The sequence below is a fragment of the Polyodon spathula genome, chromosome 1 (assembly GCF_017654505.1).
Source record: "Polyodon spathula isolate WHYD16114869_AA chromosome 1, ASM1765450v1, whole genome shotgun sequence".
Taxonomy (NCBI): domain Eukaryota; kingdom Metazoa; phylum Chordata; class Actinopteri; order Acipenseriformes; family Polyodontidae; genus Polyodon; species Polyodon spathula.
Window position 1 is genome coordinate 47553860 of NC_054534.1, and position 23880 is coordinate 47577739.

Here is a 23880-nt window from a genome sequence, read left to right on the forward strand (position 1 = left end):
TTAAAACAATATTCCAACAAGTATCTCAACAATTTTATCATCTGCTTTAAATTTAAATAAGACATTAACTGTGGCTATAGATACAGTGGCTCTCAAAAGTATTCACCCCCTTGGACTTTTCCACATTTTATTGTGTTACAACATGGAATCAAAATGGATTTAATTAGGAGTTTTTGCCACTGATCAACACAAAAAAAGTCCATAATGTCAAAGTGAAAAATTAAATCTATAAATTGTTCTAAATTAATTACAAATACAAAACAGAAAATAATTGATTGCATAAGTATTCACCAGCTTGAGTCAATATTTGGTAGAGGCACCTTTGGCAGCAATTACAGCCATGAGTCTATTTGGATAAGTCTCTACCAGCTTTGCACATCTGGACACTACAATTTTTGCCCATTATTCTTTGCAAAATTACTCAAGCTCCGTCAAGTTGGATGGGGACTTTTAGTAAACAGCAATTTTCAACTCTTTCCACATATTCTGAATTGGATTGAGGTCTGGGCTTTGACTGGACCACTCCAGGACATTGACCTTTTTGTTTTTAAGCCACTCCAGTGTGGCTTTGGCTGTATGTTTGGGGGGTCATTGTCCTGCTGGAAGATGAATCTTCTCCAAGTCCCAGGTCTGTTGCTGACTTCAGCAGGTTTCCCTCCATGATTTCTCTGTACTACTGCTGCATCCATTTTGCCCTCTATCTTCACAAGCTTTCCAGGCCCTGACACAGAGAAGCATCCCCATAGCATGATCCTGCCACCACCATGCTTCACGGTAGGGATGTTGTTCTCAGGATGAAGTGTGGTGTTAGGCTTGCGCCAAACATAGCGCTTAGTGTTGAGGCCAAAAAGCTCTATTTTGGTCCTTTAGAGTTGCCATAGGTCTCTTGGTGGCCTTCCTGACTAGTGCCCTTATCGTCTGGATACTCAGTTTTTGAGGACGGCCTGTTCTAGACAGATTCACATTTGTGCCATATTCTCTCCATTTCTTAATAATGGACTTTACTGTGCTCCGGGGGATATTCAGTGCCTTGGAACTGTTTTTATATGCTATCCCTGACTGGTGCTTTTGAAGAACCTTATTCCGGATTTACTTTGAATGTTTCTTCGTCTTCGTGATGTAGTTTTTGTTAGGAAATGTACTAACCAACTGTGGGACCTCCCAGAGACAGGTGTGTTTAACCTGAAATCATGTGAAACACCTTAACTGCAGACAGGTGGACTTCATTCAACTAATTATGTGACTTATAAAGACAATTGATTGCACCAGAGCTTATTTAGTTGTGTCATAGCCAAGGGGGTGAATACTTACGCAATCAATTATTTTCTGTTTTATATTTGTAATTAATTTAGAACAATTTGTAGATTTTATTTTTCACTTTGACATTATGGACTTTTTTGTGTTGATTAGTGGCAAAAAGTCATAATTAAATCCATTTTGATTCCATGTTGTAACACATTAAAATGTGGAAAAGTCCAAGGGGGGTGAATACTTTTGAGAGCCACTGTGTGTGCGTGTGCATGTGTTATAGTACTTATGTTATAGTAGTTAAAGAAACGGGCTTGTAACCAGGAGGTCCCCGGTTCAAATCCCAGCACAGCCACGGACTCATTGTGTGACCCTGAGTAAGTCACTTAACTTCTTTGTGCTTCGTCTTTCGGGTGAGAATTTTGTTGTAATTTCTTCTTCTGCAGCCATTCTTTTGTAGATCTGCTTGTGTGTTTAGGATCATTGTCTTGCTGCATGACCCACTTTCCGTTCAGCTTTAGCTCACGGACGGATGGTCTGACATTCTCCTCTAGAATCTTCTGATACAATGCAGAATTCATGGTTGTGTCAATGATGACAAAAGCTGTCCAGGTCCTGAGGCAGCAAAACAGCCCCAAACCATCACACTCCCACCACCATGCTTGACGGATGGGAGGAGGTTCTTCTGTTCAAACACAGTATTTGGTTTTCGACAAATATATAACGTTTCTCATTGAGGCCAAAAAGTTCTACCTTTGACTCGATAGTCCAGAGAACATTATTCCAGAAGTCTTGTGGCTCATCTATGTGCTCTTTGGTGAACTTAAGACGGGCAAGAATGTTCTTTTGGCTGTCCTTTGGTTCTTCTGGCTATCCTTCCATGAACACCATTCTTGTTCAATCTATTTCTGATAGTTGAGTCATGAACACTCGTATTTGCCAAGGTGAGAGTGGCCTGCAGATCCTTGGATGTTACTCTGGGGTTCTTTGTGACTTCCTTGATGATTTTCCGGTTTGTTTTTGGAGAGATTTTGGTAGGACGACCACTCCTGGGTAGAGTGACTGTGGTCTTGAACTTTCTCCATTTGTATCTGTCTGTCTGACAGTGGATTGGTGGAGCCCCAAATCCTTATAAATGGTTTTGTAACCCTTTCTAGAGCATCAATAACTGTTTTTCTGAGGTCCTCAGAGATTTCTTTTGATCGTGGCATGATGTGTTTCCACACACCTGTATGGTGAAGACCAAACTCACAAAGTTTCTGTTCTTTATATAGGGTGGGGCCTCCCAAACTCACCCCTGGAGATCTACCTAATTATTTAGACACCTGATTCTAATTATCCCCTTAATTGAGCTGATAAAACCAGGGGTTCACTTTTTCACATACCCTGAATCTTAATTACTCATTGTTTGTCTAATTCATGCATCATTTTGTTTCAAAAGGAATGGAATTGGTTAATAGAAACCCTATTAGATATTTAAGAAAATACTTTTTTTGATTCAAGAATGCTGTCATGGTAAAACTATGGAATTTCCATAATTATTGGTATTCACAAACTTTTTTCGGCACTATAGTTCACACACCCTAGTCTTGTACCTTGTAAAGCGCCTTGTGGTGTTTGTCCTCTATGAAAGGCGCTATATAAAATTAAAGATTATATTATATATGTCATATTCAGTGAGTTACAGGAAAATAAATCCATCTAGAGTTTCTGTGACGTCGTAAATTACGAGACCGAAGGTCACAGAAACCTGTAACTTATGGAAGAGGCCCATCTATTGTTTTTCATAATACATGGATACCCTTGTGATGCTAATATTAACCCTTTGCGGTCCATTTATTCAGCGTTTGTCAGACGCGTCGGGTACAATTTATTTTCACACACGCTGTTGATTCCCCCCCCCCCCCCCCCCCCCCCCCCCCCCCCAGAGTAAAACAGGTTTAAAAGGTATTGAATTGCAAAAGGACACTCAGTACTGCATCTCCAGCCAAGCCCCACCCTTTGTTTGCTGTATTTCTCACATACCTCTTTGTAGACATGCATACTGATAAATCCTCTCCTGATCACTCGTTTTATCACCAAACTCCTCAATAATGCGATGGAGCTATCAGATACGCCCTTTTTTTTCCGGCTTCATTCGGCTCCTATTGGTCTCACTCAGCCATAGAAAGGCTTTCTCAGCTTTTTTCTGGAGATAAAACTACTGGAGACCTATGCTTTACATCTTTTTGATGATGTCGGACAGGATCCGACATCAGACTGGAAAGTGAAAATTGATTAGTATTCATCACTGATTAGTGTTCAATTATACCACCAGTTCAAAACTGCAAAGTTCTTGAGCAGCACTCTCCATAGAGGCAGAATCTCCAGATGCCTGCTTCACCCGCCCTGTTAGATTTGCTGGCGCTTGAGCAAGCTCTGTACGAATGTTGTACAGATGGAAATCAGAGGATCGGCTGCAAGACAGACGCAGATATGCTTGTTAATACTTTGCAAGGATGCTCTCAAAGTGATAGGTTGGTATTTATAATAATAACTTGCGAAAGTTAGTAAACGGAGTATGAAGATTGTTGCCAGTGCTCATTTTAGCCTTAGAGGGAGCACTGATCAAAACATTCTATAAAGTACAATGATGCCATCTCCTAGTAGGCTAATTGGCAACTTCTAATGTGACAACTCAAACCATTGGCTAAGTCAACTCTGTAATTTGTGAAGTAAATGATAAAAGTTCTGGAACTCGATTTCAATGCTTTGTGTATCCAATCTGCCTGAGTTGAAGGAAATATGCAAGACAGAATGGGCCCAGATTTCACCAACAAGATGTAAAATACTGCTTAAGAATTATCAGAACCATCAGAAGGCCGTAATGACAGCAAAAGGACACAACATACTAAGCAGAGGTGCCAATACATTTGTCAAGAATGAATACTTAATGAAATAGGTTTGTTTTTGATAAAGATTATTTGTTAAATTACTAGAAATTGTGTAATGTGCTTATTTTTATATTAAGTACGGGATAAACAATGATGGCGTTTACATGCACAAGTCATGACAGTTTTCCTCACAATGTTTTTGCCGTACTTTTCAGGAAATAACGTTGCTATGCTGTTCTGATTTAGGAAAAAAAGGAGGTCATACCAATGCAGATTACTCAATTCATGGTCATTTAGGGGAGGGAATATTTAAATGTCTGTGTCTGCCTAGTAATTAGGAAAAGAATGACTGAAAGGAGAGCTTCATGCGTTACCATGTTAATTTTTTTAAATCTTCAAGAGGAAAGAATTAACTTGTTGTTGTGCACATTCAAAATTATCACGCATTACTTTCCAACACACGCACCCACATACAAGGATATAAAATAAAACTTCTATTAAGTACAAGTTTTACTACTTAAAAAATAGATAGCTTAACATCTAAACATTTTATTTAATTAAAGCAGTCTATAAATGTATGTGTAAAATGTGGGAACACGGAGGGTTACAATACAATAAAAGACGGTATGATCCTTAGGCTTATATGAATATAAGATTGAGAACATGGGGATGTGTTAAAATACATACTAGGTTCCTGAGCAGCTTCATGCACTGGCAGTTCTATAGGCGGAGTACCAGGCTGAGCATCCTAATGTTCCTGCACACATCCGCCAGTCCCTATACCCTGCCTCTGCTCCGAGAAGCCAGTGACTGCTGGTCTGCAGCTGCGGTAGAAGTGCCAGGCGCAGAATCCGCTTAACACACACACACACACACACACACACACACACACATTATAATGACATATGGATAAACATTCAAACAAAAGTCTTTATTTAAAGCAATACGGTACATTTATGTTGTTTGTTAACTATATCCAATACTTATTGCACAATGTGCCAGTTGATGCTAACAATTCATTCCAGTTTGTGCGGTGGAAGAAGAGGTGGATCTCTGTTATTCCTGGCTGGGACATCTTAAAAGAATTATAGAAAGAAAATACAACAACAACTACTACGACTACTACTACTACTATGAGGCTAAAAGTTTGATTTAGTTGTGCTTAACAACATGCATTTATACAAACATTAATAGGCTGTACGAGAGGTTTGCATTTGCAACATATTTTGCATTTTTTCTTGTGCGTGAGTGTGTGTGTGGGGGTGGTTTGATACGGCTGAGGAAAAACATGAGATTCCACCAGTTAAACGGGATCTTGACTGCAGAAACCTGGTGAGCCACAGGCACGATTCCTGCTCCGATTTACGTGGGGTTTACAGCTGTATTTATTGTGAGAAAACAATTGACCCTGCCCTTAAAATCACGCTGACCAAAGGACGTTCTTTTGCTGTTTCACGATGTATTCGCTTGACAATGTCACACAGTCATGACTGTAGTTGATTTTCACATGCATGTAACCCCAGCCAATGTTAGGTAGAGAAACTCATTTCTTAAGTTTTTTCATACTGATTCAACACATTGTTTATGCCAATTAAAACATTTCTTCTTAATTGATACTTGTTCAATAACCAGATTCATGTTCATTTGGTAATTGGATTTAGTTTCCTCACCTTTGTTATGGTTAGTTTAAACAGTTAAAATGTTCGTCTGTCACATTGCAGTAAGTGCTTTAGAGGTAGAACATGAAAGTGGCATTGGAAAAATAAAAATGCAAAAAGCAAAGGCATGTGAAGTTATTGATAGTTTTGCCAAACCTAAAACAGGTGCAGACCTAAATATCATTGCAAAAAATCGTCTTTTTCGAGAAGTGCTTAAGTGGGTTATAAACTTGTTTGCACAGTGGTTAAAGCCATGAAACAAATGCAAAAGCTGAGTTTAAATATTAGATATTATGTAATTGGTAGTTCTTGCTGTTCAAATGCAGAATGAAAAACTACATCTCCCAGAATGCCATAGCTATCCAAGAATATTGATTGACTGGCAATCAGTTAAACTAATGTACCTGCTTGTAATTTAACACGCCAGGCAGGTATAAAAGGACTAGTTTCAAAGACTATAGCTGTCTGTGGGAAGGTAAGGAACTGTGTATGGACCTGAACACAGTGTAAATTAAAAAAAAAAAGTATATTAAATCTGTGATTTTGTGAAGTAATATGTTTAAAGTCAGTAAACCGGATTAACATCTGACTAAATTTAGGGATCCTATTAAACAGCGCTTCAAAACATGATCTAGGATTACTTATTTATTTGTATTGTTTGTTAAAAGAAGCCGCCTTGTTTAAACGGCGGTCGAGTGTGCTTTATTAACCAAAGAAGGAACCCATTACTGTGTTCAAATCTGTAAATAAAAGAGTTTTGTCTCAATTTTTTAATTATGAAAACTTCTTTTTATGTTAATGTATAATTGTGTTACCCTACTTTTAGCAATCAATATGAAATGCTAAACTGAAATTGCAAGCCCTTTAATATATGTTACATTTGAAATGTGTAATACTAATTAACAAAAATTTTGAAATGATTGTTGCATAATAAAATGGTATTTGATTTTCTCTTGAATTGGTCTGACTCACTGTGGTTTCGTTAACTGTGGATTCATTAATCAACAGAATATCTGCCCCTTCTCTTCAAAGCCACTTTTAGTTAGAAGATTTGCAGAATTAATCAATCAAAACATCCAAGGGTGACATCATAGAAATGTTTTAAAAAGTGGTTAAAGCTTAAAATGCTTGTCCTTTAAATTTGGTATAATAATAAGAGGGTGCCAATACTTTTGTCTGCAACTGTTGTAATAATAATAATACTTTAACACAAACATTAGGGTCTTCCTTTGTGAACCCTAATGGAAGTGAAAGAACTGCACTGTATAATTCTGGAGGGAAAGACAGTTTGAGTGAGTTTGTGTAGAGAAGGAAGGATGCAGCTGTACAGCACCAGAGTACAGCTTTGCAAGTAGCTGCAAGCTGGTTACAAGTTACAAAAAATAGAAACTTCTACAAGCACAAAAGGGTTTTTATGTAGTGTCTTAATAGTAAAATGATTTTGCTCAAACTCAGTAGTTCTCCGGTATAAGATATGTAAGGAGTTAACAATATGCAACCTGCATAATATTTAAGCCTCACCAATGGAGACTGTAACCCCAAGAAAAGAGCCAATATGATAATTTGTACTAGTTTACAGGTAAACTTAAATGATGATGATGATGATGATGATGGTGTTGCACTGGTGATGGGTCAGAAGAGTTTGCAGCCCATGGTAGGAGGAGGTTTTGCTGCTGTTGGTACTGATGTACAGTGATGGCGAGGCTGGGTCTATGTATCTGGAGAAAGGGGTTGAGAAGTGGAATCAGGATGTTGTCTCTGTACCTAGCAGCTAACAGATTCTTGTTGACAACAACCAGTGCCATCCTCTGTGTTAAAAGAATTGGGGGTCTTTAACAGTTTGCAGTTTATTGTCTGTGCTTAGAATATTACATCTTTGCTGAAAAGATACTGAGCAATGTATTAACCAGAAATGCATAGAGATATTGCCTGAGGTACTACAAAGCACTTGGACCTTATTCTCATGGTTTATGATTTCATTCAAGCTCTATATAGTTAAATGAATACTTTTTATATTTGATGCCCAGTCATTCATTTTATGCAACATGTTGTGTGACATTATGCAGACTAATTTGCATATGTTACACTATTAGTATTATTATATTGTTTTACGTTAAAGGGTTGAGCTTATGAATCCACTTTGTAAAAACAATTTCTGACTTCCTGCATGAGGTAACTGCAGAATTGTAGCAAAGGTCAGATACCTGTACCTGTTACATTTACAAAAAAACTAAACATTTTCAATGTCTTTTTAGTCGATTACTGCTGCATACAGTATTCAACCTTTGGGTCATAACATAGAAATAGAAAGTTTCAAAAGTCTGTGGCTAAGCTCCCAGAGGGATAACTTGCAGCTGCAAGCCCCGGTGTTATTTCCCCAGAGCCCAACATGTAAAAATAAGCAGTTTGTTTCATTTAAATTTTTTTTCTAAGTTCAGAGGCCCAAGTTTCTGTTTTTTAAACAGATGGAGCCCTAACAAGCCCCCTCTCATAGAATCACATTTCACAGCTATAAACAATCCCAACAAGAAATAAGCCTCTCAGTAAAGTGAGGTGAAAATTATTAACAACACTCTGAAGCACAACATAGTACAATTTACATGGAAGTGTTCTTATTGGATTTCCTACAGTATCTGATTTGTGTAGTTAACATTTTAACCCCAACTAAGTTTGTATGGTTAATCACTCCCAAGGGGTTTCATTGATGCAACTCCCATCAACACAATCTCAATAGTACAGTATGGTACACAAGTTGTTTTGAAGCAGCTTTTTGAGACCTGTAGTGAAAAATGTGTTAGCTATTTGATAAAGTATGGGGTGACGTTTAATCCTGGTGTTTAGCAACATTTTCTCATCCCTTGTAGAACAAATATGTTCTTGTCACTGTGTATAAAACGGGCATTTTGGTTTCATGTTTCATCATTTAGATTCAGATTTCATCATCAATCCAAATCTTCCATAGTACAGTTTTTATTTTTTGACATGTGAACATTATGATTATGGTTTAGTATTTAGTCTACTTACTATGTTAACACTGTCACTTACTATGTTGCAGGGGCAGCTGATAACAAATGGACCATCTCAGAGCAGGATATTGAGGTATTTCTTGGATCTTTTAATAGATGTATATTACAGATTTGTTAGGAAAGATTTGTTTAAGACACTTTTTAAAACCTGGTTATGAGCTGATTTATTTGGCCTAACATGATTTTTTTTTTTTCCTCAAATAAATAAACACCCAGTAAATGGACATTAACTGTGCATCATAAAAAATAAAATTGTAAAATTGCTGTGTCGTTTTGAAGTTGTTTTGTTCTTTTGTTGTTTAGGCCCAGATTTCAAATCAGGCGCACAGAATCAGACGTCATAGCCGCTATTACACACCTGAGAAGAATGTAACCTGTAGAAATTGTGACAAACATGGCCATCTATCCAAAAACTGTCCTACCCCCAAGGTAAGCGCTTGTTTTAAATAGTGAACAATGATCTGTACATATTGTCATAAAAATCATTGTATAGATCACACTAGCATAAAAGTCACTTTTTGAGACTTTAATTTTAGGAAAACTTTTTTTTTGTGTTTTTACAATAGATTTTTTCCCCTACATGCTCAACACCAATAAACAAAGAAAAATACACAGGTTCAGTTTCGAAATAACCCTTGTTTTCAACATTGTATTGCATTAATAATTTTCTAAACAACTGGTTCAAGTAAATTTAAGTGCAATGTAAACCACTGACAAATGGTAGAAATAATAATGAACAGTGCACCAGCAAGTAAAATCAAGTTATTCATCCTACATCACATCTACAGCAATGGAAACAATTAAGAGACCACTGCAAAATTATCAGTTTCTGTGGTTTTACTATTTATAGGTACGTGTTTGGGTAAAATGAACATTTTTGTTTTATTCTATAAACTACTGACAACATTTCTCCCAAATTCCAAATAAAAATATTGTCATTTAGAGCATTTATTTGCAGAAAGTGACAACTGGTCAAAATAAGAAAAAGATGCAGTGTTGTCAGACCTCGAATAATGCAAAGAAAATAAGTTCAGATTCATCTTTCCATAACCACTTAAACAATATAGTTCCAGCTGCATTGGCTTTTACAAATTCTTTGTATTAATTAACACTCAGAGGGTGTGTACAAGAACAGATTTGCTTTCAACAAGCAGAAAAAAGTAAAATACACACATACTGGGCCTTGTTCACTAAACAGCGGTAATTGACCAGAATTACTGTGTGGCAGGGCGCAAATAACTTCTGCATGAAACATCTCCTTTTCATAGTTCTGAATACCATCTTCTGTTGAAATGAATTTAACTTTTTTTTGATTAGTCAGCTGTCTACATTTTTTATATTAATCATACACTGCAAGCTAATAAATCAACAATATCTAAACAACCATTTTAAACTTCCTGCCTGTGACTCGCATGTTGCGTCATTGTACAGTATGAGGAATTCATCAATCATGAAGCAGGCATTTGTTTGACCCAGTTGCTGAAGTAACCAAATGCATGGCATTGACACCTGACCGTGTACAGCTACTGTAGCGCTGCTTCTACTTGATAAAAGTATGACATGAAGAGGGGAGGTGAAGGGTAATGTAAAATACTATAAGGAAAAGAAAATGCATATTTATCGCAGTGGGTAGTCAAATACAGGATTTCTGTGAAATTCGTGATATCGTGAATTTTCCAGGGCTCTAAATATAAGGCTAGTATGATCTGTGCTTAATCAGTATTTAGTTGTTACCTCCTCCTCACACAGCCCTAGTAATGTCTTCCTTGACTCTTCTTCCTGCTCTCCTGCGCTGCTTCTGTAACATTGACTGGTTTCAATAAGCGATACTCTTAACACACGCTGAGGCACCTAGTAAAGTTAGCGACCTTAAGTGAATATGGTTTACTTTACACCTTTCCCAGTGAAAAATAAGCAATACAGAAACCAAACTTGTTTCTGACTTGTATCTATCATTGATTTGTTCTGCATAATTTAAACCCACCCCAACTACAGAATGGCAGCACATTCATACAGTTCTGTTGGAGGATTGCAACACGTGTGCAAGATTTATAACAATACTACAATTACTAGAAGCAGAGAATTGTTTGAAGGATTGTTTACTCCATCAAAGGAGTATTTATACACTTGTGGAATTTAAAACTAAACACAAAATTGTGTTGAAATGTAAACAAATGCCTAGTACACAGAAAGCCCAGAAGAACATGGCTGTGACCTTAATGATTTCATTTTGGGAGACAGCAAAGGAAAGATGGTACAATTGAAGTGTGCAAGGACTGTCAAGTTCATACGTATTGTGACTAGTGTTGTAAATCGAACTCTTGACATCGATTATTGTGCAAGTTCTAACAACGATTATCAATCATTGTTGAGTTAAAATGCTTAAAAAAAAAAAAAAAAAAAAAACCTCCCCACACAGTAACAGTTTAAAGGAACAATAAGTCATCTTTATATAGAGCATGGTATAAAAAAAACATTCAAACAAATCCTGATGTTTTAAGACACATTTGATAAATACATTAGCATTTAAATACAGCACTCTCCAATTTTCATATTCCAGTCGTCACTAGCCTTTGCCTTGTTTTGTGTAAAATATGACAATTTTTCAGTGTAAACACAATGGTAAATTTAAGAAAAAATAAATACCATAAAAAAATCAAGTTACATCAAGTTACAATCCAGCAGCATTCAGACAGCAATCCAAAACAAAAAAGGTTGCAGATAGTGCGTTGCTTCAAAACGAAAAGGTTAAAAAAAAAAAAAATCTGAAACAGCGGCACGTAACATCGTAGTAATGTTAATATTATTAGTTTCGCTCAAGACAAACGGCTACAGTTGGGACTAATTTAAAACAAACTAATATGTATAAAATACAGGCTACTCTTGATCTCTGTGTCATAATCCTGTATTTGTTGACAGACGCATATTCTCAGTAATTGTTAGAAGAAACAACACAGATTACATTCTTGACAATAAATTAATATATACAAGACCCGTTTTTATTTTATTTGGTTTATTTAGATTTCCAGAAAGCTTTTGACATAGTCCCGCACAAAAGATTAATTCTCAAACTGAACGCAGTAGGGATTCAAGGAAACACATGTACATGGATTAGGGAGTGGTTAACATGTAGAAAACAGAAAGTACTGATTAGAGGAAAAACCTCAGAATGGAGTGTGGTAACCAGTGGTGTACCACAGGGATCAGTATTAGGTCCTCTGCTATTCCTAATCTACATTAATGATTTAGATTCTGGTATAGTAAGCAAACTTGTTAAATTTGCAGACGACACAAAAATAGGAGGAGTGGCAAACACTGTTGCAGCAGCAAAGGTCATTCAAAATGATCTAGACAAGATTCAGAACTGGGCAGACACATGGCAAATGACATTTAATAGAGAAAAGTGTAAGGTACTGCACGCAGGAAATAAAAATGTGCATTATAAATATCATATGGGAGATACTGAAATTGGGGAAGGAATCTATGACTCAGAAATGTCTTCATCTAGACAGTGTGGGGAAGCTATAAAAAAGGCTAACAAGATGCTCGGATACATTGTGAAAAGTGTTGAATTTAAATCAAGGGAAGTAATGTTAAAACTGTACAATGCACTAGTAAGACCTCATCTTGAATATTGTGTTCAGTTCTGGTCACCTCGCTATAAAAAAGATATTGCTGCTCTAGAAAGAGTGTAAAGAAGAGCTTTACAAAAGAAGCTAAGTAAAGAACATGTATTAATCCAGTTTAAAAAATACATTCACACGCATGCTTATGAATATAATTCAAGTATATTACAGTAGATGCTTTGCAGAAACTTGCTAATGTTAATGTTTTCTTTCAAATTCATGTAATGAAAGGTATTGCAGAAATGTAAATGGTTTATTTTTAAAGATTATCTTTTTTCGGAAATAAAAACAGCCTTAAACCTGATTAGATTTGTTTTAAAATGTTGTCGTAAAATTATGGATTTGTTTTCATAATCTAGATAATCTAACACAGTTTCACCATTTAATTTTGACCCAGAAATGTCTTTATCTAGATAATGTGGGGATCTATAAAAAAGGCCAACAAGATGCTCGGATATATTGTGAAAAGTGTTGAATTTAAATCAAAGGAAGTAATGTTAAAACTGTACAATTCATTAGTAAGACCTCATCTTGAATATTGCGTTCAGTTCTGGTCACCTCGCTACAAAAAGGATATTGCTGCTCTAGAAAGAGTGTAAAGAAGAGCGACCAGCATTGTTCCGGGCTTAAAAGGCATGTCATATGCAGACAGGCTAAAAGAACTGAATCTGTTCAGTCTTGAACAAAGAAGACTACGCAGCGACCTAATTCAAGCATTCAAAATTCTAAAAGGTATTGACAGTGTCGACCCAAGGGACTTTTTCGACCTGAAAAAAGAAACAAGGACCAGGGGTCACAAATGGAGATTAGATAAAGGGGCATTCAGAACAGAAAATAGGAGGCACTTTTTTACACAGAGAATCGTGAGGGTCTGGAATCAACTCCCCAGTAATGTTGTTGAAGCTGACACCCTGGAATCCTTCAAGAAGCTGCTTGATGAGATTCTGGGATCAATAAGCTACTAACAACCAAACAAGCAAGATGGGCCGAATGGCCTCCTCTTGTCTGTAAACTTTTTTATGTTCTTAATTTCATAGAATATTCGATTTCATAAAATTATTATCAATTTGTTATCGTGGGGTCGCAATCGATAAATAATTTCATTATTTTCGTTATTGTACAAGCCTGATTGTGAGAAAAAAATTTGGAAAGTTATCAAAAACAATCTTCTCAGTACAGTATATAAAAAGCAAAAGCCCGGGAAAAAAAAACGATTTACATTAAACTTGAAAATGGCTAAAAAATAAGCACCGAAAAATTAAATTAATAAAAACCGAAAAACATAAGTCCTCATTATAATTTTGCATTGCAGTGACCGTGAACACTTTCTAACCAATAACTGTTTGTTACGGATCCCAGGTGCAGTTTCAGTCTGAATGTTGACAAATCAAAATTCATAGAGATGGACAGCTGTCAGCTAACAGTGAAGCACTATTGCTGTGATGTTTTCATATTTCGAAGATCGTTAACTTTAACCACTATCTCCAAACTTTAGTCTGAAAGCTAGCGTTTTAACATTCAAAATAACACTGGGTATTAAGATAACTAATTAATCTCAGTTAAGTTTGTGTGAGCCATAACCATGGCTGTAGTAATCCAATTGTGGCACTGGTACAGTAGTTTAATATTAGACACAGTAGTGTATTAGTCCCTCACCCCTTTTTGGGGCCTCCCAAAAATGCCTAGAAAATATTACGTTTTTTACTGGAAGTCATTTTCTAGGGGCTGTAGTGATGGGATTACATTTCATACAAATTTTGGTAATGTTTTATATTGTGTGGCATAAATTTATATTAAATAGATATGCAATTGCATATTAAATTCATGTTAAATTAATATTTAATAGATATGCAGTTGATATTATATTTACATTCAATTATTCCTTATTACTTTCCATTAACATTTAAGTCAGATTAACTGTATTTTCAATTAAAAACAATGGGAAATTATTCCATATTTTGAACGGTAACAAAACGTAATATAAATGGGTGTGATGTGCAATTACATTTTCAGTCAACATTTGGTTAATATTTAGCAAGAAACCAGCTACTGCATATTTATGAAATGTTAATTTAACATTCATTTAATATGCAATTGCATATCTATTTAATATTAATTTATGTCACGCAATATAAAGTGTTACCCAAATTTCTTACATGAAACTACTTGTTTTGAAAATCAGATAAGAATTGCTGTATTCTTACCAGCAAGTTGTGATTTAGCTACATAACAATTGAAACCTGATATTTCATGATAGTAATTAAAAGTAAAGTCCAATTCAAGTACACTTATTATTATTATTATTATTATTATTATTATTATTATTATTGTTGTTGTTGTTGTTGTTGTTGTTATTAGTAGTAGTAGTAGTATTGTTATTATATACACATTGATGCAAAAAGCTATTTTCATATATCATTTTAAAAACCTTACGTATTGAAAAAAAAGAAATAAATAGCTCATCTACTTTTACGAAAGTGATAATATAATCTCTGAACCCATTTGCTAATGTGTTACTTACTCGTTATGGACTATTGAGTAACAAAAAAACTCAAACCAGCTAGAAAGTTGGCTCTGTAAAGACCTCATTCCTTACAGCAGCAACAACATTTAGAGAGCTATTGCAGCCAGCTATAGAGGTGTGTTAGTTAAGAGACTAGGGATGTGTTGGTAATGTTGCATTATCATTTGCTGAGAACATTCACAAAATGTGCTGGCAGTAAATCGCTGTATATTTTATTATGTTCTGCAGTAGGGCTGATAAGGTAAATAAGTATAAGTCAAATATGTAATATCCACATTCATGACACATAGTGTTAGTACTTAAGCAAAGTAGATCGGATTATAGGCTTCGAATAAATACAGCAACTGCACAACTTCATATTGAATGAGTCCTGCCAGTCCTGCCAGGCTACATTATTTTGATAGGTGTATTAGTATATGGGGAATCCTGTTTCCAACAGGTCTGCTGTCATAGCGTGTGACAGGTTGCATTTTTCATAGCTTTTTATTGAATTCAATACTTGACCTGGAGTGGATCATTTGAGGTTTCTGCCTTATGAGATGGCACACCTCAAGATTTTGTATTTGTTTTAGAGAATACGGCTGTTTTTCAAAGATGAAGTCAGTATCTGTGTGCTCTGTCCATCATGCAGAATCCAATAAGTCACTATGTTGAGTCAGAGGTCACTGTCATATTCGCTGACCCAGTTAAATGCAGTGTTTTATGTAATCCTGCAGATGCAAAGTCAGTAATTCAAATAGCAGTTCATTCACTACCACATGTTAAGCCTTTCTGCACTGAGGTTGTATTTTAATTACAGCACAGCTATACTTATAGGCGGTTTTCAGAAGTACCACATAGCAAAGCAAACAGTCTCTGGCATTTTATGCAGTGTTAACATTAAATAATTGCAGTTATCAGAGATTTTGTTATTTGATGCTTTTTAAAGCTGTTATAATGCCATGAATAAAATTAAATATAATATTTATAGTTTCAGGGTGCTTTACAGAAAAAGTATTACAAATGATATAAGTTATCTGAGAATTCCAGTCTTCTGTATTGAGTGGATTTCCATTTTTAGGCTGCAGCAGTGGTCTGTTTGCTGACTTCTCTTTCCTTGATGTGTGCGCTGGGCTTGAGTGTAGAGTTAGATACTGTAAATAAAAAGTAAAACAAAAATAAACATCTAGAGTATGCTGCTGAAAACAACTGAAGTTTCTAAACATTTGTTCTTTTTACAGAAGGCTCCTGTGTGTAGTATGTGTGCGGTCAGTGGACACGTGCAGCGCTTCTGTCCGGACCGATACTGTACAAACTGTAACATGCCTGGACATTGCTACAACAAGTGCATTGAGAGGGCCTATTGGCACAAACAGTGTCACCGCTGCAGGATGACTGGCCACTATGCAGATGTGAGTATTGTTAAATTTTAACTGATTTTAAATGTACACTCTCATGAAAATAGCATGCAGCTCTAGGTAAATAAAATGGAAGTTGTTTTCATTAAGGCGTGTATTAGTAATAAAGTGATGAACGAAAAGGGCAAAAGAGAACTGCCACCACAGAAATATTGTATTTATGTATTTATTTATTTAAATGTCGTTATTGTAATTTCAAGCTTTCTGGCAAGCCTGCCAATCAATGAGTGCTTGCACTTCGAAGACCTCTTCAGGCATGCACCTTCTGTGTGCTGGTTTCAGGATTCATTTAAATAGCCCAATAAACATGAATGGCATGACGGCTTCTTGCAGAGCAGTTTTTTTTTTTTTTTTTGCTGCTTCTGCTGCTGAAGGAACACTGCAGTTATGGAAGTCTTGGGTGGTTGGGTTGGAGATTAGGAGAAGGCTACACTGGTGGCAGATGCTTGCTTATAATTATTCAGTAGGGCATTCTCCACATTGCCTTGAATTATTACATCATAGAGCCATGACATTCGTAATTAAAATTATTTTCATTTTACACATTCCTACACAAAAAAGTCGGTTACCCCCAACTACGATATACTCTAATGTTCAACAAAACAGGGACTTTATAGAATAAAATATTTAAAAAGTCTAAAAAAAAACCTCAAACATTTATATTTTCTCAATTTTTTTCTACCGTGTTGATTTAAAATGTGGATAGTACAAATACATTTTTTAAAACATATACTAACCAATAAAGTGACAGCATGAACTTATTCACCGACTTAAATTGACACAGAAAACTCTTTCCGTCCTGCTAGAGTTTGTTCTTTGTGATTTTTAAAATATGAACCTCTTCAGCTAGGCTAAGGCTGCTCAAACTCGGTTCAAATTTGGAGCACCACAAAGTAAGTAAGTGTGTTTGTATGTATGTATGTAATAATTTTTTTTTTTAATAAAGCATTGTCTGCCAGTTTACACTTTGCAAACAGACTGTCTCTTTAACGGAAGAGAAAGCTGACAAAACACCAGAGAATTTAATTTAAAAAAATAAATAAATAAAAACTGTTTACTAATTGTAGTCCTGGTGCTAAGCCGTGTCTGAGTAGCGCTGAAGGATTTTATTTTATTTTTCTTCATGATCAGTAGCTGTACCAGCAGGGTCCCAAGTCTCCTGGGCTGGCATCTCTTTCTCATTAAGATTTGCCGCTAGCAGTGGCACCGTTCAGCAAGTATGTGACGTGCATTCTGTTATTGTACGCTCGGCTTGTCAGCCCACAGCTTCCTGACACTCACTTATGTCACTCTTTATTCAGAGGAGGAAGAAGCTTTTGATAATTTGACAAGACAAGCTCTTAAACGATCTAGGTCATGGCCTCCACTGTCTGTGATTGTGAACATATTTCCTGAAAGCGCTGTCACTCATCACAGCTACATTTTCTCCCAGGGAGCTTTCCCAACCCCATCCTTCAATGTGGCCCTGTTTTCTTCTAGTTATTCAACAAACAATTGTATTTATTAATTTAGTTTGTTTATTTTGAACTCTCCTCCCCTTCTGCCTTTTTTTCTAAATTCTAACATGTTAGTGAAGCTAATCCTTTTCCAGCATTGTGTTCACAGCGGGGTCTTCTAAAAGGGGCTCTAGTACAAGCCAACTGGCCAAGGAGAGCTAAGAGGGTGGAAAGGGTGCTTAGTGCTGTTTTTTTGTGTTTGCTCATTGTTGTGGAAATATGAGATCTGGTGGCAATAGTATCCCTTGTGTTTTTTTTTGGGGGGGGGGGGGGGGGGGGGGGGGGTTTGGCGAGCAGTCAAGTCCAGTCTTCTGTCAAGGGGGGGTTCCTACCTCCCCTCGATTTTTATATTTATTAAAACAACCAAGTGGTTCCCCTAGTGACTTAAATGTATGCATAAGTCTATCCTTGTTTAGTTCATGCTGAAAATTCAGCAGCTTGTTGGTAAAAATGTCTTTGTAGTCCAGTGGGCAAGTACTTAAAAAAAAAAAAAAAAAAAAAAAAAAAAATGTAAAAAGGTAGGAGAAGCTAGTTAAGCACCATTTGATTCTCGTTTTTAACATATATAACCGAAGCAACATGTATTCGTTTCAAATATTTTTACTCTTCATGGTAGGTGGTATATTACCTTTTTGTTGGATTAACCCGTCGTGATTTAATAGATTGTATTCTATCTTTATGTATTCAAGAATAGTCATATTGTTATTATTATTATTGCAAACACTGTGTGGTATTCGATGGCCAAAGTACTGTTAAATGTCCAAGTACCCAGGTTTATGCAATGCTTTTTGTATGGTGCATTTTCTCAGTCTTTGTGGAATAATAATAATAATGTTTTCGTATAGTTTTTGTTTTCCACCCAATATCTTTGTCAGATTGATGTGCAACACTGGCAAGAGACAATACAGAGGGATATTTATTTATTTGTTTTGCTTACTGTTGGTGAGCACAGATATTTAAACAGCACATCTAGCCAACATTTTTAGCCAAAAGCATCGTTGCTATGAATATTTAGGATGTACATGCACTCATTCACTTTCTTCTCCTAAGCAGTCTAAAACCGTAACATCACTATGTATCTGCCTAATGTGCACAAAACATACTGTAGAGACTAGAGAGTCAGAAGTCATCCAATTTCATTGGTCTACAAGTGAAAACCTTAAGTTGATGCAGTTCTTGCAAACATTTGTTTTTCTATGTTATTGGTTGTTCAAAATTATTTTATTTTATAGATGTATATTATAATTTTATGTTTATGTTGAATTACATTTGTTTCCCAAATGTTTCTTACATTGATAGTAAACAGTATTTACTTCCATTTTCACTTTTTATAAACCAGATAATCCACCATAGGGAATATTTATTGATGCATTTTATTTGTTCTGTGTTCTGTTGGTGTGCATATATATTTAAACAACACATTAGACACTTAATTTATATGAAAATACCCACATAGTCCTCTCCTAGCAATATAATACTGTTACATTATTCTAAGCAGTGTTCTAGAAAGTACAGTATCTAGTATGTTAAATTTAAATTACACATTTCATTTCACTGACCCATATGTCTGTCTCACTTTTCATTGTGAACAAGATAACTATTCATTTTGCACCAATCTACAACAAACTTATTTTACACTCCTAATCTCCTATAGAAGCTTCATTATAACCTTAAGCTTATTATGATGACCCTTGTAGGTGCCGGCACTGGTTTAGTAAGTATAGGCTAATTTTTAATTATTATTATTATTATTATTTTTTTATTATTATTATTATTATTATTATTATTATTATTATTATTATTATTAATAGGGGAGATTGATAGACACTTATTGTTGGCATAATGGCAATCTCCTAGTCTTTTCATCTTATGTCCAGGGGCGCGGGGGGTGGGGGGGCATTCCCCCTCACTTTTTGACCACTATCAAAGTTTTGTATGTACGTTAGGCTACTGTCACTTTAAGGAATTATCCCTCTGGGCCCCGCCCTACACAAACATAAAATAATTTCTTATTCAATGTTGTTGTCTTAGCAAATTCACTGTGGTTCAGTAGCAGAGCAGAGAGCCTGTTAACAAACAACCCATTCATTACGTTTTGGGAGACTGCACATCTGTACCCATTGCTTGTATTTCTGAAATGTGTGTGTGTGTGTGTGTGTGTATTACAGTAAGTAGTGCTGTATTTGTTTTCTGTGAAAAATTGCTTATTTCACAGCATTTGACAGTTTAGAAATAGGTATTTCAATATATTTTATGATTAAACATAATGTTTACTAAAGCAGAACAAAATAGCATTGTCCATTTCAAAATGTGCCTAAATATTTAAATGCTTATTAAGTTTTGTTGTCGTTGTTGTTGTTGTTATTATTATTATTATTATTATTATTATTATTATTATTATTAGTAGTAGTAGTAGTAGACATAACCGTAGTAGTAGTAGTGGTCCTATTTAATAGCCAGTAGGTGGACATTACCAGCTACTCAGTAGCAGCTGGTGCACCAGTGAAAACATTCAGGTTTAGCATCCCCTAAACAAAAAGGGGTGCTAACAAAGATTGGCCATTAACTAATTAAAAGAAAAACCTGTCAAAAAGATTAAATTAAATAGTCAGAGTAAAGAGAGGGGGTGATATAGAGCATGCCACCTTGATGCAACTGGCACAGCTGGACTGGGTCTGCGTACATGTATCTATGCATGGTCTGTAGGTGAAAGGTGTTGCTGTTAGTGTCATGTGTCCTTTGCACGGGGGGGAGGGGGGGGGTATGGGGAGTTATGTAACAGGATGAGGAGCCCTGTACATACAAATATGTTTATGCATAATAAATTTTGAACATAATTATGAAATATTAACATAAATAATAGTGCCTATAGAAAGTCTACACCCCCTTTTGCTCGTTCATTGTTGCCTTATAGCCTGGAATTAAAGTGCATTAAAATAGTTTTTTTTTTTTGTTTTTCATTTATCTTCACATCCTAACCCGCAACTTCTAAGTGAAAAAATATTCTAGACACAAAATTAATTAAAAATAAAAACTGAAATAGCTTGGTTGGATAAGTGTCCAACCCCATGTAATAGCAATCCTAAATTAACTCAGGTGTAACCAGTCGCCTTAAAAATCACTAAAGTCGCCTTAAGTGGTCTACACCTATGTTAATTTGTAGTGACTCACATGATTTCAGGATAAATTCAGGAAAAACGGCTGCAGCCTGGCGCACAGAAAAAAATACATGCCACTCTCCTGACGCGAGCGCTCCGTGCAACACCCTCTGGACCCTCTCGACATACCTGACAGAGTCTGGGTGCAATGCTGCTTTGCACTCCCGGATGGCTTGGTGGGCAGTTCTGACCGCTCAGCGACTTGGGAGTCATCCACCTCGAGCGATCACGATCCAGGAAATTCCAGACTTTGGTCACCTTGGCCAAGATCAGCAGTTTCTGCAGCGCAGGGGATTCCAACGCCTGCACACCTAGATGGGGGTTGTGCAGCAGGGGCTCCAGAAGGAATTCCTCCCCCACGGTCGGAACAGCGTCTCGGCCAATGTTGAACATGCTTTAGGTCTTGAGCAGGTCCTGGTGAAAGACCAGCAGCTCGAGGAGATGGATTCCCCGGAGATCTGTCCAGAACAGCTGCTGGTCGTAGCCCAGGTCGTGCAGCTGGCGCAGGAGGAGGGAGGCCAGCCAGCACGTACCACTGCGGGGCTGGGTCTGCGTACAGGTATCTCTGCAGGATCTGTAGGCAGAAGGTGTGCACCTGGCTCTTAGTGCACACCAACCGTTGCCCTTCCAAGTCCAGAGGGAGACACAGAACCCCGACAGAGACCCAGTGCTTTCCGGCCCAGAAGAAGTCCGTCAGCTTCCGCTGGATCCTGGCCACAAACTCAGGGGGCGGGCTCAGGGCGGTGAGCTGATGGCACAGCAACGACACCACCAGCTGGTTGAGCACTAGAGCCCTGCCACCTGAAGGAAAGCAATTTTAACAGACCCGATCACAACCTCAGTCTCGCAGCAACTTTGTCCTCAAACTCCACCCAGTTGGCTATGACTAAGGTCTCCGCGGGGCTCAGGTGGACTCCCAAGTACTTGAAGCTGTCTGCGTTCCACTGGAAGTGCTGGAGTGTGACAGGAAGGAAGTCTACCTGCCTGGGACCTACTAATAGCCCGAAGCATTTATTCCAGTTGATCCTGGCAGAGGACACGTAAGAGTAAACGCTCTTGCAGCTCCGCATCCTCTCCAGATCAACCAGTTTTATAGTCTGTGCATAACAGCAAGACCGGGTGCCATGTAGGCCAGCACCCGGCAATAAAACTGGACTTCCTCCAGACCCGTAGATGGAGCGTACAACAGGTGAACGATAGCGTCCCTGTCCCGGATCTGGTGGTGCAACAGACAGCCCGGCATGACGTCCTGCACATTGGTCACTCCCCCCCCCCCCCCCCCCCCCAACTCTAGTAGCCAGTTGGCTTCAGCCTCCGGAGTGATGTGCAGTTCCTGTAGGAAGCACACAGGGTAACCTCCCTTTTAGGAGGCCCTGCAGAAAGTCCTCTTTTTTTTGGTGCCCCAGCTCCCTCCAGTGGTAGCACCACGCCTCCTTCGAGGGGGACCATGAAACTCCTGTCAACCTTGTACTGCCCTGCCAGGTGGATGGTAACCTGGCGGCAGAGGGGCTGGTCTTTGCAGCTCAGGGGGATGGGGTGGATTGCTGTTTTAATCTCCCCCAGGGCCTGCAAGTGGGGCCTGAGCAGGTCGTCCATCAGAAAAGGTGGGACTTTCAATAGGAAGACCCTTGTGCCCAGACCTGCGAGCGGTTGGACAGGGATAAATATCCCTGCCCCCACGAGACCCCTCTCGATTTCTGTGTTGGCCATGGCCTTAACAAATCCCTCAATCGAGAGGGTGTGTATGAGGAGGCCTCCTCATAATGTTCTTGAAGGTGTCCGCAACCACCTGCACCCATTTTCTCTGGGCTTGTTGAGCTTGCACACTCATTTTATTTATTTATTTCATTTTTTGACAGAAAAGACCCTGCACTGCAATAATCAAGACATAAAACAAAAACAGATTTTTTCCTTTTGTTTAAAAAGGAAAAAAAAACAATGAAAAACAAACAGTTAAAGGTAATTTAAAATGAATAAAAAACCGTCAACTAAAAAGAAAAAACAGGGCAGAGCAATATGCCCACCCTTCATCCATTCTGCACAAGGCAGAAGCAGTGGATTAAAACTAAAATATTTTTAAAACAGTTTTGTGATTAAAAATAAATTAAAAAACTACAGAACATGCTTTTTAATAAAAAATTAAAAAGCAAGCAAAGAAATTAAAGTTTAAATGAAGAAAAAAAAAATTAAACAAACACCGGAAAACAACGGCAAAATGGCTGCCCTCCTGCACTTGCAATTGTTTGAACAAAAGAAAAAAGAATAAACAGTAAAATCAAATAATTAACAAAAAAGGTCCACCAGTACTTCACAAAAATAAATATGTGAAAAGTTTAGATAGTTTTTATTGGACTAATGAGGAGCACCAGAAAAGTGTGACCTGCCAGTAGCTGTAGTAGTAGTCCTATTTTATGACCCATTAGGGGACTACTCCAGCTGTCGAGTGAGGCAGCTGGTGAAATAATTCAGGTATAGCACCCCCTAAGCAAATGGGGGTGCTAACAAAGACTAAACTAATTTAAAAGAAAAACTGGTCAGAAAGACTGTATATTAAAGTGACAGAGAAAAGTGGGGTGGGGGTGGCACATGTCGCCAGTAGACTCTGTGTTGGCACACTCTAAAGAAACTGGGACTGGCCCTAAACATGGCTCCACAATTTAAATTAAACTTTAAATAACCAGTAGACTATAAATACATAACCTGCTTCAGTATTTGATGTTGTTGTTAAATTGTTTTCATTTATACATAGAAATACTGCTTTAAAATTACTTTTTGTTTTGTAAACTAAATTGGTAGTTTTTACATGATAGTAATGTTATTTATAGGAGAAAAAGGTTTGGCACCGAGAAAGGTGTGGCTATTTTTTCAGTTGTA

General features: G+C 37.2%; 1 protein-coding gene across 3 annotated transcripts in view; it reads left to right on the forward strand.

Annotated features, from left to right (window-relative positions):
- zcchc7 (zinc finger, CCHC domain containing 7) overlaps positions 1-23880 on the forward strand; it is a 246427-nt gene that overhangs the window by 89712 nt on the left and 132835 nt on the right. For all 3 annotated transcript variants that reach the window (XM_041256800.1, XM_041256817.1, XM_041256808.1), the window contains 3 exons: positions 8835-8878; positions 9109-9234; positions 16176-16346. In XM_041256800.1, the coding sequence (XP_041112734.1) occupies positions 8835-8878; positions 9109-9234; positions 16176-16346 (341 nt within the window). The remainder of the gene's footprint in view (positions 1-8834; positions 8879-9108; positions 9235-16175; positions 16347-23880) is intronic.